The following is a 14333-nucleotide window of genomic DNA, read 5'->3' on the forward strand; positions in this document are numbered from 1 at the left end:
CATCATACGGGTCCAACCCCAGAACTCATCTAAGCACAATTACTTCCCAAAGATGCCACCTTCAAAAATATCACAAAGAGGATTAGGGCTTCAACATATGACTATTGTGGGGACACAAACATTCAGCTCATAACAAATTGCCACACAGATATTTGGCCACATTTTTTAATGATCCATTTGTACGTTTGCAAGGGAACACAGAAAACTTCAACTCAATTTTAAAAAAAAGAAAGATTCAAAAAGAAGGAAAATACTTTCCTTCACAAAATTGCCTCCAATATAGAAACACATACTTCAAATTAAATCTCTGAAACAGCCATCATTCCAATCAAGCAAGTGAGTTTAGAGAAAAGAGCAAAATGTGACTCATACCTCCCTTGTTTTGATTGGGGACCCATAACTAATCCTCATCTCTACTTCCATGGCAATGGTTCCTGGCTTATCTAAATCTATGCTTCAGGAGGTTAAGGTACACAGAGCTTTATCTCCTTCCCCAGGGGACACATGGGAGGAGCCAGGTTGGGACTAGGCAGTTTCCTGGTCTTTCTCCAAAATCAAAAGTACAGAATTTTAAAGGAAAAAAATCCTAAATGAACATATACTTTTTACCACTTTAAAAACAATTGAAGGGGAGGGAACAAGGGAAGTTGGACAGCTTTGTAAATTTAAACATGAAAAAAATGCTAAAGGAATGAAATAGTGTCCAGATTTATCTGGATTTTTCTTTAAGTAGGAGCAAACCATGCATGGATGTTAGCACAACTCGTCTTTAAACATCTAAGAGTGAAATGTTTTTTATTAATAAAAAGTAAGAGAAAAGAAAAGAAGAGGGAAAGCTGGGGAGTGGATTTTGTGCATAATTTAAAATATTTGCCAGTTGTTTAGTTTTGTGATGTTACATACCTGCTCCAGTTCAAGTTGAATTCCAAACAAGAAAGTTACTGGTCAGCTCCTACCCACACCACTCACCTTATATTTTAGGAATCTGACATGCGTGAGAGATTATTTCTAATACCACTTGAAAACCACCACATGGTCAGGCTTCAGGCTTTTCCTCCCTACATTAGAAGTCCTTGCTTCTCTGCTAAGTCCTTGATTCTTTCCCTTTAATCTTTTTTCACAGATTCTTATTTATAAACTCTAATATTTTCTTTTTTCTCCCTCTCCTCTTCTACTTCTTCCTCTTCTTCTACTTTCTCCTCTGAATTGTTTCTTAAGGTCTCCATTTTACTTAAGTGTGGAACTCTGAACTATATAAAGAATTCACTACCCTGAAGATTTGGAAGGATAAACTATGCCTTTTATTGCATAACCCAGTGTCAGTAAAGTATAGCTTTATTGATTCAGTTATTCAAATAATAAACATTCTAAAAATAAAAATTTAGCTGCATGTTCAGCTGTCCAGATGAAATAAAATCTCAGAATAAAATCATGTATCATAAAATGTTACAAATAAATTCTAAGAAGTATCTTGAAATACAAAGGCACAGTAATTTTCTCCAATCAGTATACCCTGATTTTACTTTGCAGTCCTGTGTTTCAGTTTGCAAGCTCATGGGTGGGATTGCAAAGCTATGAATTTAGCTTTCTGGTAAACTATATGCAAAAGAAGTTTTTTTTCCCCTCCTTTTAATGGAAATATTAAAATAAATCACCCCTACTACTTTTATTCCACATCTTTATAGAAAAGGGGGAAAGATATCACTGCAATGGAATCTTCTACCTTAGAATCATGCCTTCATCAAGAAATACAATACTTCTCTAGTGAAAGGGTTTTTCCTGCTTGGGTTATATTTCACTAGTGATACATATTTTGCGATGTCTCCATAGCTACTTCTGTGACTATTTAAAAGACTTTGTATTTTTTCTCCCCCAGGGAAAGTTATACATCATTGAGTCCTGATTTCTAAAGTCTCTTCATATCTATGTTCTGAAATTTGCCAAAGTGACAGCTGCTATCTCTCTAGAAAGAATGACGCCCAGCCTCTACTGGGCATGAGGGCAGTTAGTCAACAGACCCCAGGAAGGTTCAGGGATAAAAAGAATGACGCCCAGCCTCTACTGAGCATGAGGGCAGTTAGTCAACAGACCCCAGAAAGGTTCAGGGATAAAACATCACGAATTTAACTTTTACAGAATGCTATGTGTTCTCTTAAGACAGCCTCATCAAATAGATGAGCTGAGTGCATCCAGGAAAACACATTCCCTTAAATGCTTATTTCACATGTTTTCTTTTAGTTATAATTATCACCTTCATTAACACCTACTGGCTCATTACTGAGTCTAACATGAATTCTTCATTGGAAGTCACACATTATCATGTGAAATGGAGAAAAAAATCATGATATTATAACCTATACTATATATCATAATACATTATATCATAATAAAATATTAAGCCATTCATTCTTGCCAAAACCAAATAATCCAAATGATACCGAGATCATTTAATGCTACTATTCTGCCATCTATTTATTGGTGGAATATACAGTCAGTTTTTTAAGGTAGCTTCTTTGCTGATGGATTCCATGCTACTATTTAGATGTTAAAATTTTTTCATATTTTAGTATCTAAGAAAGTAAAGCACATTCATATTTGTTTTGTTCTTATATGTCCACAGTGTCTGTAAGTCAAAGATAATAAGGCATGACTGCATTTTAACACATGGAAAATGGGGATCATTGTCATGCACACAAGGTAAGTATATAGCTTGGTTTATTCACCACTGGTCCAACACTGACTTACCACTGGAGTCAATTTCTCCTGCTACCTGGCCCCAAACACATTCATTATTTTTTTGAATTACAAATAAGAGAAATATTATGGCTAACCCAAAATAAAATGTATATGTCAATTTCTTTGGAATAGGAACATTCAGAGGTATTATGATCAAAGAAGGTATAGTCTGATATTCAAGAGAGCTTATCTTGCTCCAAGCAGTCACCTTCAAAAATATATTTCAAGGCCAATAATATTAAAAGTATATGAAGGTTTTGAAGAAAGAAGCAATCAGTAGTATATATATTTCAAAAATCCTTTTTATTTATAAAAGGATAAACTCCTATGTTTAAATTTTTCCCTTTGCCAGAATGATAATAGTTAAGGAGAAAATACATGCTTTTGAGCTTCTCTAAAAACAAATACCTGAAAATTTAGCAAACTTCACAAAGTGTAGCTGAAAAGTCTCCACTAACTGACCCTCTATACCATACTAAACTTTTTGACAAGATTTAATTATTATGGACTAAGAGAAGTTCCACTTATGCAAAGTATGAATCTGCTCTGAAGGAGTGAAAGAACAAAAACCATTCAAAAACAGACGTATTTTCTAGGCACAGAATGCTACAGGAAGGAGAGAAATCTGGTCCTCTTCCTCGAGTTCAGTGGTTCTCCAACTTTAATGTGCATCAAGGTCACCTACATGACTTGATGAAACAGGTTGTTAGGTTTCACCCTAAAAATCTAGAGCAGTATGGTTCTGGGGTGGGGGCTGAGATGGTATGTTTAATAAGTTTCCAGGCGATGACGGCAGTGATGCTAGTCTAAGACGAACTACTGCTCTAACTTAGCACGTAACCACTGTGGGAATATTCCTATGCTTTGCCTGATCTTCCCCAATGAATACCTTGGATTCTTCATGACAGTGTTCTACTAACACAATATCACTTAGTTAAGGTTTTACTTCAGAACACCTCCATCACCTCTAAGCTGTACACTACTCTATAGAGCATCACATCATATGGCTATTTAATACATGAAAATAAAAACATTTTACATATGTATAAAATCTTTAGTTCCTAATGTACAGATTTGGTGGTAAACGAGCAAGACGATGAAGGTCTTTGAAGACTCAGTGGTATCTAAGACTTTTGATTTGCAGTTATAAACTGCAAGTGTGGGTTCCAAGTGGACAGCCTTCGTCCTCAGGCCTTACCTGTGACTGGAGCATCAATATCCAGCAAGTTTTTTTCCTGTCGAAGAATTGAAGCCCCCTCTGTTATTATTCTCAATGCGACAGTCTCTTCGAGCCTGCCCTCCTTCATGAGATGTGCCTTTAAGATATCCACACGAGGTTTCCCATCATTATCAAACACTTCTTTTGCCGTAAGCCGGTGACTTGGAGGAAATGGGACAGCTGAAAGAGAAGAAATCAAAGGATCACATTAATTGAAACTCAACAACAGAAGATGCAATAATAGCTACCAAATATCTATCCCTATCACTCACCACCTATTGGAGCATTTTTAAAGTTCATATCAAAATATGATCCAGGGCTAACAAGAACTAAAGACTGCCTTCCTCAATTCAAGATGTAATGTGACTGCTGAAAGGAAATGTATAGTTCTTATTCATCCAGTACCTATCTCATTCATCTAAAAGCCACTGATTGAGTGAATAACAAAAACAAGAGGTACTTGTTTGTTAGGCTGAACAGCAGAAGAAAAGCAAAAGAAAAGACTTACTATCCATGCATCCATTCAATTTTGACTCAGGTATAGATGTTTCTCCACTAAAAAGCAGGCTCCTCCACTGGGACAGAGGAATGAGAAACAGCCTGCCAGACCAGATTTCCAACCAGTGGGAGTCACATCCCTGAGTAAACTGACTGACTCACTGTTTAAGGAGAGAGCAAGAATCTGAGACTGAAAATGCAGAAACGCACCGAATACCAAACAGAAAACCAGGACTTGTATGCGCATGTATGAAAGGAAACTCTTGAACAGCAGGAGGACAGTATGACATTGAAAAGAGACACTGGCATTTAGGAACAGAGGTTGAACCCGGGTCTTCTGCATTGTAGGCAGATTCTTTACCATCTGAGCCTCCAGAGAAGCCCTAAGAAAGTGTCAGAGGCATAGTCCTCCAGGGTTCTCTGTCCATAGAATTCTCCAGGCAAGAATACTGGAGTGGATTGCCATTCCCTTCTCCAGGCATCAAACCTGGGTCTTCCACGTTGACAGCAGATTCTTTACCGTCTGAGCCACCAGAGAAGCCACGTGATGTAATGTCAGATCCCACTTATTGCTCAGATTTAGAGCCAAACATACTGTCTTCCAACCATGCACCTGACTTTTTAACAGTAAGACAGTCTCTTGCAGCTACTTTCATTCTTCACATCTCTGAATACATTCATTCACTCATTTAGCCAGAGGATAGTCACTAAATTCCTACAATGTACCAGGACATCCAAAGGTCCATGATCAGAGATCATATTATAAAGGTTAATAAATGGCAAATAAGTCCTTCAGTGGGGGAAACTCATTATTTCTTTATTTTACACAAGAGTTCATTTACAGGATAACTCAGACCTATCAGAAATATCTGGAAGAAGCACCAACACTGTTTCATATTAACTTTCACCTGCCATGTGCATTATGCCATATGCATAAGAACTCCATATGAAGCTCCTCTCTTAATGTTATGGATTAAATGTAGGCCACTTACCTCCTAAGAGTGTCTCTCAAAGAAGCAAGATTTATAGTAGACCTATGCCAAGACATTGTGTGCAATCTAACAGCACAGATTTGTTATCCAAGAGAAATTACAACTACTTAAGAGAGAAGAAAAATCAGGAAATGAACATGTACTAATGGATGCAAGCTTGGTTTTCCTAACAATCCAAGCATATCTATTAACTGTGCTACCAAGATGAAGTGGCAGTGGCATGTGCAGGGCTTTCATGGTCAGATGAACCCAGGTGCAAACCTTGGCACAGAGCCCTCACCAGCTAAGCGACCCTGGAAAGCTAAATAACCTCCTTTAGCTTCAGTTAAGGCATACCGACCCAGTGGACATGAATTTGAGCAAACTCCGGGAGTTAGTGAAGGACAGGGAAGCCTGGTGTGCTGCAGTCCATGGGGTCACAGAAAGTTGGACACAACTTAGCAACTGAACAGCAACAACCACCTCACCTGTAAACTGGGGACTATATCTATCTGAGGACTTTTATAATAACTAAAGTAAATAGTAGCAGTAGTAGCTAACATTTATAGAGTGTTTTATTTTATGCCAGGCATTGTTTGGGTAATAAAGTCAGACACAACAATAAAGCTGTAAGATGAGTAAGCCATAAGTACAAGTGTTTATATATAAACTTATTTGGTCCCAATAACATTACTCTGGGGGAGAAACTTGAGACAAAAATCTTAAGCACCTTGCCCAAGATAATCACCTAGTGATTTATATGTAGATCCACTGAGCATAAACTCTGGCAGTCTGATGCCAGAATACTTGTGTTAACAGCTTCGCCACACTGCTTCCCAGAATGTACTTAAGATAGTGCTTCATAATTAAAAAGTGATGAGTAAACCACTTTCTAGAATAGAAATTCCAATGAATCCTGAGAGATATTTCTTATAAAGACTACTTTTATTTTCAAAAAATTATTTGGAATAGCTTATAGTAGAACAGGTATATAATACAAAAGCAAAAGGTGAAATAAAAGACAAAATGCACACAGAAAAGGAATCACAAGTCTAGTATACTGTTTGGCTGTGCTGCGAACAATGTCTATATAGTTATGTGTGCTGTGCTTAGTCGCTCAGTTGTGTCTGACTCTTTGCAACCCCATGGACTGTAGCCCTCTAGGCTCCTCTGTCCACGTGGATTCCCCAGGCAAGAATAGTGGAGTGGTTTGCCATGCCCTCCTCCAGGGGATCTTCTAGTCATAGTGCTGTAAAAACCAATATTTATAACCTTCTTAAATACACCCATTACTAAAATGTCTGTATTATTTTGGTAAGTGTGGTAAGTCCTGTTAGGTACAGAGTACAAACCATAATCCAAAGAGCAGAGGGCTTTCCCACTGTATCTCTTAAGTTGTAAGATTTTTTTCTCCAGTTTTGTTTTATACCAGTTTTGAATTTCTTTAATTTTTATTGTGTGTACTGAATACTGCATATTTACTATTCTAATTGCTTGCTCTAATTTACCACAAATAAAAGACCTGTTAATCACATACCATAACATCAAAGCATAGTATAAAATAAAGACAAAGTTCAAGAATTAAATGAAGAGGAGAAAAAAGAAAAAAATGAAGTCATTAGACTTCTGGCATTTGGGGAGTATTTTGTTCATTTTCTTTGCCCTCCCTTCTTTTCTTGCCTAACAAAATGTGCAAACATTTCGGTGGCCACATTTCTTTACCTGGGTCTTTATATTAGGTTTGACATTAGAAAACACCTTACCTGGTAGCTACTCAAAATTCCCCAGAGGTATCATAGGGGTAGAAATGAGGAAACTTCAAAAGGACACTTGGGGTAAGACCATGAGTTGACTTTTTTTCCCCCTTAGAGTTTCTAAGGTATGAACTGGATGACTGTCAAGGTTTAAGTGACTCTGCAAAACTGTCAGGCAAGAAACACAGGAACATAGGAGGGAAGGAGGCTGATTTATTGTTAGGCACTGGGTCTCTGTCACACACACACTATGCTATGTGTTCAGCTGCTCAGTCGTGTCTGACTCTTTGCAGCCCTGTGGACTGTAGGCCCCCAGGTCCTCTGTCGATGGCATTCTCCAGGCAAGAATACTGGAGCGGTTTGCCATTTCCTACTCCAGGGGTCTTCCCGACCCAGGGATCAAACCCATGTCTCTTGCGTCTCCTGCACTGCAGGCAGATTCTTCACCTTTAGCACAACCACGTACTAGTGGCCTTATTATTAAAGGGATCAAAGGTTAAAAAGAGCTGAAGCATTTAAAGAAGGTGAGAGGCAAAAGGAGAGCACCCCAGGTAGGGCATGACCTTCATGAATTAGACTTTCTCCAAGTCGCTAGGTTCTCTCAAGGCCAAGATCACTGCAATAACAGATGCTCCCACCTTTCACTGCATCTCTTACCTGCCAGTAACTGCTATTCCTAAGGTAACTGGCGAAGGTAAAGCCACCTGCATTGAGATACTGGAAATGGTTCCAAATACACAGCAGTGAGAAAAAAGAGGGAAAAGGCCAATCAGAGGTCTCTATTTCCAACCAAATGATACAGACACTGATAGGATGGGCTCCTTAACTAGTTAAACAGATGGTAATGCCTGCAGGGAACCAAGATGCGGTCAGCCAGAGAGAAGTTTGCTAGGACAAAACTAAGAGTGGGCTAATATTTGTGTTTTTGTGCACCTTTTGGCTTCATAAAGAAAATATCGGCCATACAAAGGTCACATTTATTTGCTTTCTCTTCTCACCCAGCGTCCTACAAACTGACCTGTGCCAAATACTGAACAAAAACTTTGTGGACCAAACAGTCCAACGTGTTTAGAAAATTTCTTCCATTAACTCACTGTATTTTCTTTGGGCTCCAAAATCACTGCAGACAGTGACTGCAGCCATGAAATTAAAGACACTTGCTCCTTGGAAGGAAAGCTATGACAAACCTAGACAGCATATTAAAAAGCAGAGGCATTACTTTGCTGACAAAGGTCCTTATAGTCAAAGCTATGGTGTTTCCAGTGGTCATGTATGGATGTGAGAGATGGACCATAAATAAGGCTGAGTGCCAAAGAATTGATGCTTTTGAAGGGTCATGCTGAAGAAAATTCTTGAGAGTCCCATGGGCAGCAAGGAGACCAAACCACTGAATCCTAAAGGAAATCAACCCTGAATATTCATTGGAAGGACTGAAGTTGAAGCTCCAATACTTTGGCCATCTGATGTGGAGACCCTACTCATTGGAAAATACTCTGATGCTGGGAAAGACCAAGGGCTGGAGGAGAAGGGGATGACAGAGAATAAGATGGTTGGATGGCATCATTCAACCATGACTCAATGGACATGAGTTTGAGCAAGATCTGGGAGATGGTGAAGGACAGGGAAGCTTTTGCAGTCCATGGGGTTGCAAGCAATCAGACATGACTTAGAGACTGAACAACAACACTTGATACAACAAAATGGGATTGCCCCTTCCCTCCTTTTCTTTGAGTATGACCACAAGCTGCTTTCACTGATAGATGAGCAGGCCAAGGTTGGAAGAATTAAGTTTGTGCGTGCTAATAAAAATTCTGAAATAACTGTTGATGTTTGGGCTGACTCCAAAACAATTTTCTCAAAATTGCCTATTAAGAATATGGCGTCACCAAAGACTTCTTAGAAGCATCCTAAAAATAATCAGAAACCTTCTCAGCTTTCCCTACTTCATAATTCCCATTCGGTGTCTTTTTTGTTATTGTTGTCAAATAAAAGCAAAGTAGCTAAAATATGGGACATGTAAGTCCTTGACTGATTCCTGCCACAAATTACAAAGTCTTTAAATGCACACAACATGCTGGACTAGGATTGTGTTTCCATGTCACCAACTGTGGAAATCTGTCAAAGACTCATTTCCAACGGATAGGACATGATATTGTCTCTTTCCTATTAGCTGGTGCCACCAGAGTGCTCATCTATCTGATGGAGTATGTGTGTCCGTGTGTGCTCTCGGTTGTGCTCAACACTTTGAACCCCATGGACTGTAGCCTGCCAAGATCCTCTGTCAAAGGCAAGAACACGGGAGTGGGTTGCCACTTCCCAGCCCAGGTATCACACCCGCGTCTCCTGCATTGGCAGGCAGATTCTTTACCACTAGTGCCACCTGGGAAGCTGTGCTATCTGATAGGGAGGAAGGTGAAAAGTCTAGGAACCAAAGTCACATGCATCAATAATGGCATCTATGTAACAATTATTGAAGGTCTTGTCAATTAGGCATTCACCAGTAGAGAAACTCATTCTAAGTCCAAAAAGCCTGTAGCCAGAGTATTCCTAGCCCTGGGTTCTGGCTGACTATGTGGACCACACCTCAGAGTCACGGTCCCCTGAGAGTTGGGCTAGAGGTCAGTTTTACACAACTATGCGGTTGCCTCAGTAGCCACAGGTGATCCGTATCACTTGGTGGTAGACCCAGGTACCTGACTTTCTGTTTCTCAACTCTGAGCCACTGTGACCACTACTGAAGGAATTCCTACAATTTGACAAGAAATATTCATGAATCACTGTCATGGTGACACCTCCCTTCACTGGAAGGAAAAGGAGGATACCTGCTGCCTGACCTCTTCCTGGACTAGTCTTACAAATGCTGACAAGAGAGAACCACAGGCATGAGAAAACACTGAACCAAGTGATTTTTCAAATCTTGGTTTGGCTTTAAAGTTTTTGTTTGTTTCCTCAAACAAAATGACACCCAGAAATGTAAGGATATCCAAAAGAAACAAGAGCCTAAAGCAGATAGTTTGTTTCCCTTCTTCCCTATGATGGCTGTTAAAGTGTGCTCATAAAATTGTGGGGCTCTTTGGAGTAAAATCAGAAAACTCCCAATTTAGACCAACTGCTGACCCCCACAGTAAACATGAAGGACAGGAAGCCCAACAGAGAGGAACAGTGAACTGTCCAAGGTCACAGGATTAGTCAGTGGCAAAACCAACACCACATTGAGGTCTCCTGGTCTATCTTCCAGCACTTTAGCTCCAGATCTGTTCTGACCGGTATAGAACTGACTGGCCACATGATGGCCAAACACTTGGAGAGTAGTCAGTTTAAACCAAGCAGTGCTATGAAGCTACAAGACACCCTGAATTTAGAACACTTGATACAAGGGGGAAAAGACTGTAAAATATCTCTTTTAACATTCCTATTCTGATTACATGTTTTAATAATAAGATCTATTGGGCTACATAATAGGTCCCATTAAAATTATTCCAAACTCTTCCTCTTCTTAGTTTCACTACTTAGCAGCTGTTGCTGTTGCTGTTAAGTCGCTTCAGTCGTGTCCGACTCTGTGACCCCGTGGACGGCAGCCCACCAGGTTCCTCTGTCCCCGGGATTCTCCAGGCAAGAATACTGGAGTGGGTTGCCATTTCCTTCTCCAATTTCACTACTAGAATATTTAAATTGCATAAATGGTTTATATTCCATTATTATTGAACAGTGATGCAGCCTTCTGAACAAGTAAATGAGAACAGGGTGAGTGATGGAAAGTATATTCTTCACTGTTTCTCCTCTTTCCACTTCAGTTCCTGCAAAACTTCAAACGATCTCAAAAATGACTGCATGTTGGAATTGGTTTTAAAAATAAATGGTGCCAGGCTCAGCCTCTAGAGCTTCTGATTTAACTTGTCTCGGGTAGGGTCAGGACAGTGGCAGGTTTTTAACAGAAGCCCAGGAATATTAATGTGCACTCCAGACTGAGAGTCACTGACCTATCTATATCCTAAGTAAAGACAAACAAAACGCCAGGCAGTTTAATTCCCCCACCTAAACATATGCTCCACAATGTCAATCAGCAGCAGCAGATACAATGTCTCTCTGCAAGTGCAGACCTCTATTTCATCTCTCTCTGTAATAAGAATGTGTCCAGAGCAACTCTGTCCCATATTTCACATGGCTACTGTCTGCACAAGGCCTGTCTGAGATACTTACGCCAGCACATGCTAAGAGAACAGCTTAAGGAGATCACACGTCACACGTAACTTAAAACACACTCTCGCCTGGCCTCCACAGACGGGTACTCCATTTATTCCCTCTTGGACACTGGTATATGTCACAAACTATTATTCTAATCTAACCGTATCAATCAAGCAATCGATTGGCCATCAAGTCTTTAAGCACCTACTATGCATGGTATTGGGCTTCACAGGTGACGCTAGTGGTAAAGAACCTACCTGCCAATGCAGGAGACATGGGTTCGATCCCTGGGTCAGGAAGATCCCCTGGAGGAGGAAATGGCAACCCACTCCAGTATTCTTACCTGGAAAACCCCATGGACAGAGAAGCCTGGCAGGCTACAGTCCACAGGGTCCCAAAGAATCAGACACAACTGAAGCAATCTAGCACGCACATGCACTGTATTCCATGCTACGCAGTGATAAGAGTCGGGGAGAAGTGAGCGAAGGAAAACAAACACAAGCAGAGCCAGACTCTAAAGAGCTTGCTACACAGTATAATCATTAGCTTTTGCTTTAGATAGATGGCAAAGTGTTAAACTACAAAACCTAAGAGCAAAATTTAAAGAAAATGAGAGATGATATAAGCAGTAAGGAAAAAAAAAGTCTTTATGTACCTTAAATTTATGCTTGGGTTCCTAGAAACCTTATCTATAGTCATACATTTCTTTTCTTTCAAGTACTGAATAAATATCTAATTCTTTAGATGACTCTGTCTTGAAAGTAAGTAATAAAAAACAGAATATGCTAATTGTAAGATACAGTATTCCAGCTGCAGTATACAAAAGTAGCTCCATCATCAGGAATTTAATACATAGACTCTGATCCTATTTCTGAACAGAGTGACTGAAGTGCAAGTCACTCAGTCGTGTCTGACTCTTTGAGACCCCATGGACTATACAGTCCATGGAATTCTCCAGGCCAGAATACTGGAGCGGGTAGCCTTTCCCTTCTCCAAGGGATATTCTCAACCCAGGGATCGAACCCATGTCTCCCGCATTGCAGCCAGATTCTTTACCAGCTGAGCCACAAGGGAAGCCCAAACAAAGTGATGGGGTACATAAAAGGAAATACTAGTGATTTTTTACTAAATTTTCTTTGGGTTCTAACACTGAGCAATTAGGTTTGCTCTACATTCTTCTAGGTTTAAAAATATTCTATCAGTACGGGGATACATATTTATTATCCATGCACAAAATGTCTATATGCAAAGAACATGTTGTGTGGGAAAGAGAGCTTAAAAATTAACCACAGCTGGCCTTTAAGAAAAACTGTAGAAAGGTATTTACTAGGTTCCTACTTATGCTACTCCTGTGGATATTCATCACTTGTTTGTTTGAAAGCCTATGGCTTTCATTATAGATATGGTGATGGTGGTTGTTTAGTCACTAAATTGTGTCTGACTCTTTGAGACCCAGTGGACTGCAGTCCGTCAGGCTCCTCCGTCCATATGGGATTTCCCAGGCAAGACTACTGGAGCTGGTTGCCATTTCTTTCTCCAGGGGATCTTTCAGATCCAGGGATCAAACTTGCTTCTCCTGCTTGGGAGGAAGATTCTTCACCAATGAGCCACCAGGGAAGCCCATTATAGATATCAATGGTTGTCAAATTAAAACATGCTTGTCCATCTCAAGTACAGTTGACTATTAATCTTGTAAAGAGAGACACGCGGCCCCACTTAAGCTAAAAAGTTCTTCACTTAAGTTTATAAATAAAACTTCAATTTCTTAACTTATTGTTGGGTTTTTTTTTTTTTCCTCGTTTATCCTCTTCACCCATCCTCTTCACCCATCCTCTCTGAATACTACCACACAGATCCTGAGCTTTAAAATGTATCCAGTGCACGTGTACTGATCATTTCACTAGAAAACTGAACATCTCACTTGGTTCTCTTGAATGTTTACATGCATATAACGTACAACACAATGGTATTTTATGTAACGTCCCCAAAATGTCAATAAAAGGGCACTCTGGTACTGAAGATATTTATTAAAACAAGCAATTTATTTCTCTGACTTACAAAACATATTATTATACACAGTACTTTCTGAACCTAAATCTGAAATGTACTAAATGCAATTCTTTAATAAAGATCAGATATGAATTAATGCAAATAATTATTTTTCCAACAACAAGGGATCAGTAATTAATGAAAATGTGCACCTTAATGATCAGAAGCTCTTTTAACTGTCTGAATTTCAAAATAATTTTCCTTTAAAAATACCCATTAATATATAGCCACTCCCTATCCTTTCCACATACAGCTTTTCTTATTTTCTGGTCACTACACATTCTTGAATAGGAGGACTCAAAGACATGGTCCACAGCTTGCTCCACATGAGGTCCTGGGCTGTTCTGTCACAAAACTCCTTTGAAGTTGTGATATTTTGTTTAGCTCATTTAATTACTAGAAAAATTGCAAGTGGCTTACATAATAAATTATGCAATAATGATTCAACATGAAAGATTACTTAACAGTCTTATTTTAACTTTCAAAATATCTCAGCATTATGTTAAAACTAAAATGAAATATGATTTTTTAGTTAAAATTTAAAAGTTCTGTGTACAAGTTCTGTGATTAACCTGTGGGTAAGGCCAATAATAAATTATATTATACATGTACAAGATAAAAACAAAATCATATTTAGTGGTACTGATACATGATATTGAATATTTAAACTAAGAATTTAAATTAAATATTAGATGCTTTAGTTTAGATATTTAAATTAAATTATATATTTTTAAATGTCTTAATATATAATTGAAGATGCATTGTTTTAAAAGGGTCTACTCTATAGTGATCTTTTTTTGTTTGATTAATTTTGTTTGATCTTGATTTTAAATAAAGACAGCCATATCATTTACACCAGTAGGTACCCCAGCTATACTGAATTTCAGAACTAGATGAAATGGCTACAGCAATATTTTCACC

The 14333-nt window shown here is 38.9% G+C and overlaps 1 protein-coding gene across 2 annotated transcripts in view; it reads right to left on the reverse strand.

Annotated features, from left to right (window-relative positions):
• PPP3CA (protein phosphatase 3 catalytic subunit alpha) overlaps nt 1-14333 on the reverse strand; it is a 323930-nt gene that overhangs the window by 150126 nt on the left and 159471 nt on the right. For both annotated transcript variants that reach the window (XM_055587811.1, XM_055587812.1), the window contains exon 2: nt 3935-4135. In XM_055587811.1, the coding sequence (XP_055443786.1) occupies nt 3935-4135 (201 nt within the window). The remainder of the gene's footprint in view (nt 1-3934; nt 4136-14333) is intronic.

Source organism: Bubalus kerabau, chromosome 7 (assembly GCF_029407905.1).
Source record: "Bubalus kerabau isolate K-KA32 ecotype Philippines breed swamp buffalo chromosome 7, PCC_UOA_SB_1v2, whole genome shotgun sequence".
Lineage (NCBI taxonomy): Eukaryota > Metazoa > Chordata > Mammalia > Artiodactyla > Bovidae > Bubalus > Bubalus kerabau.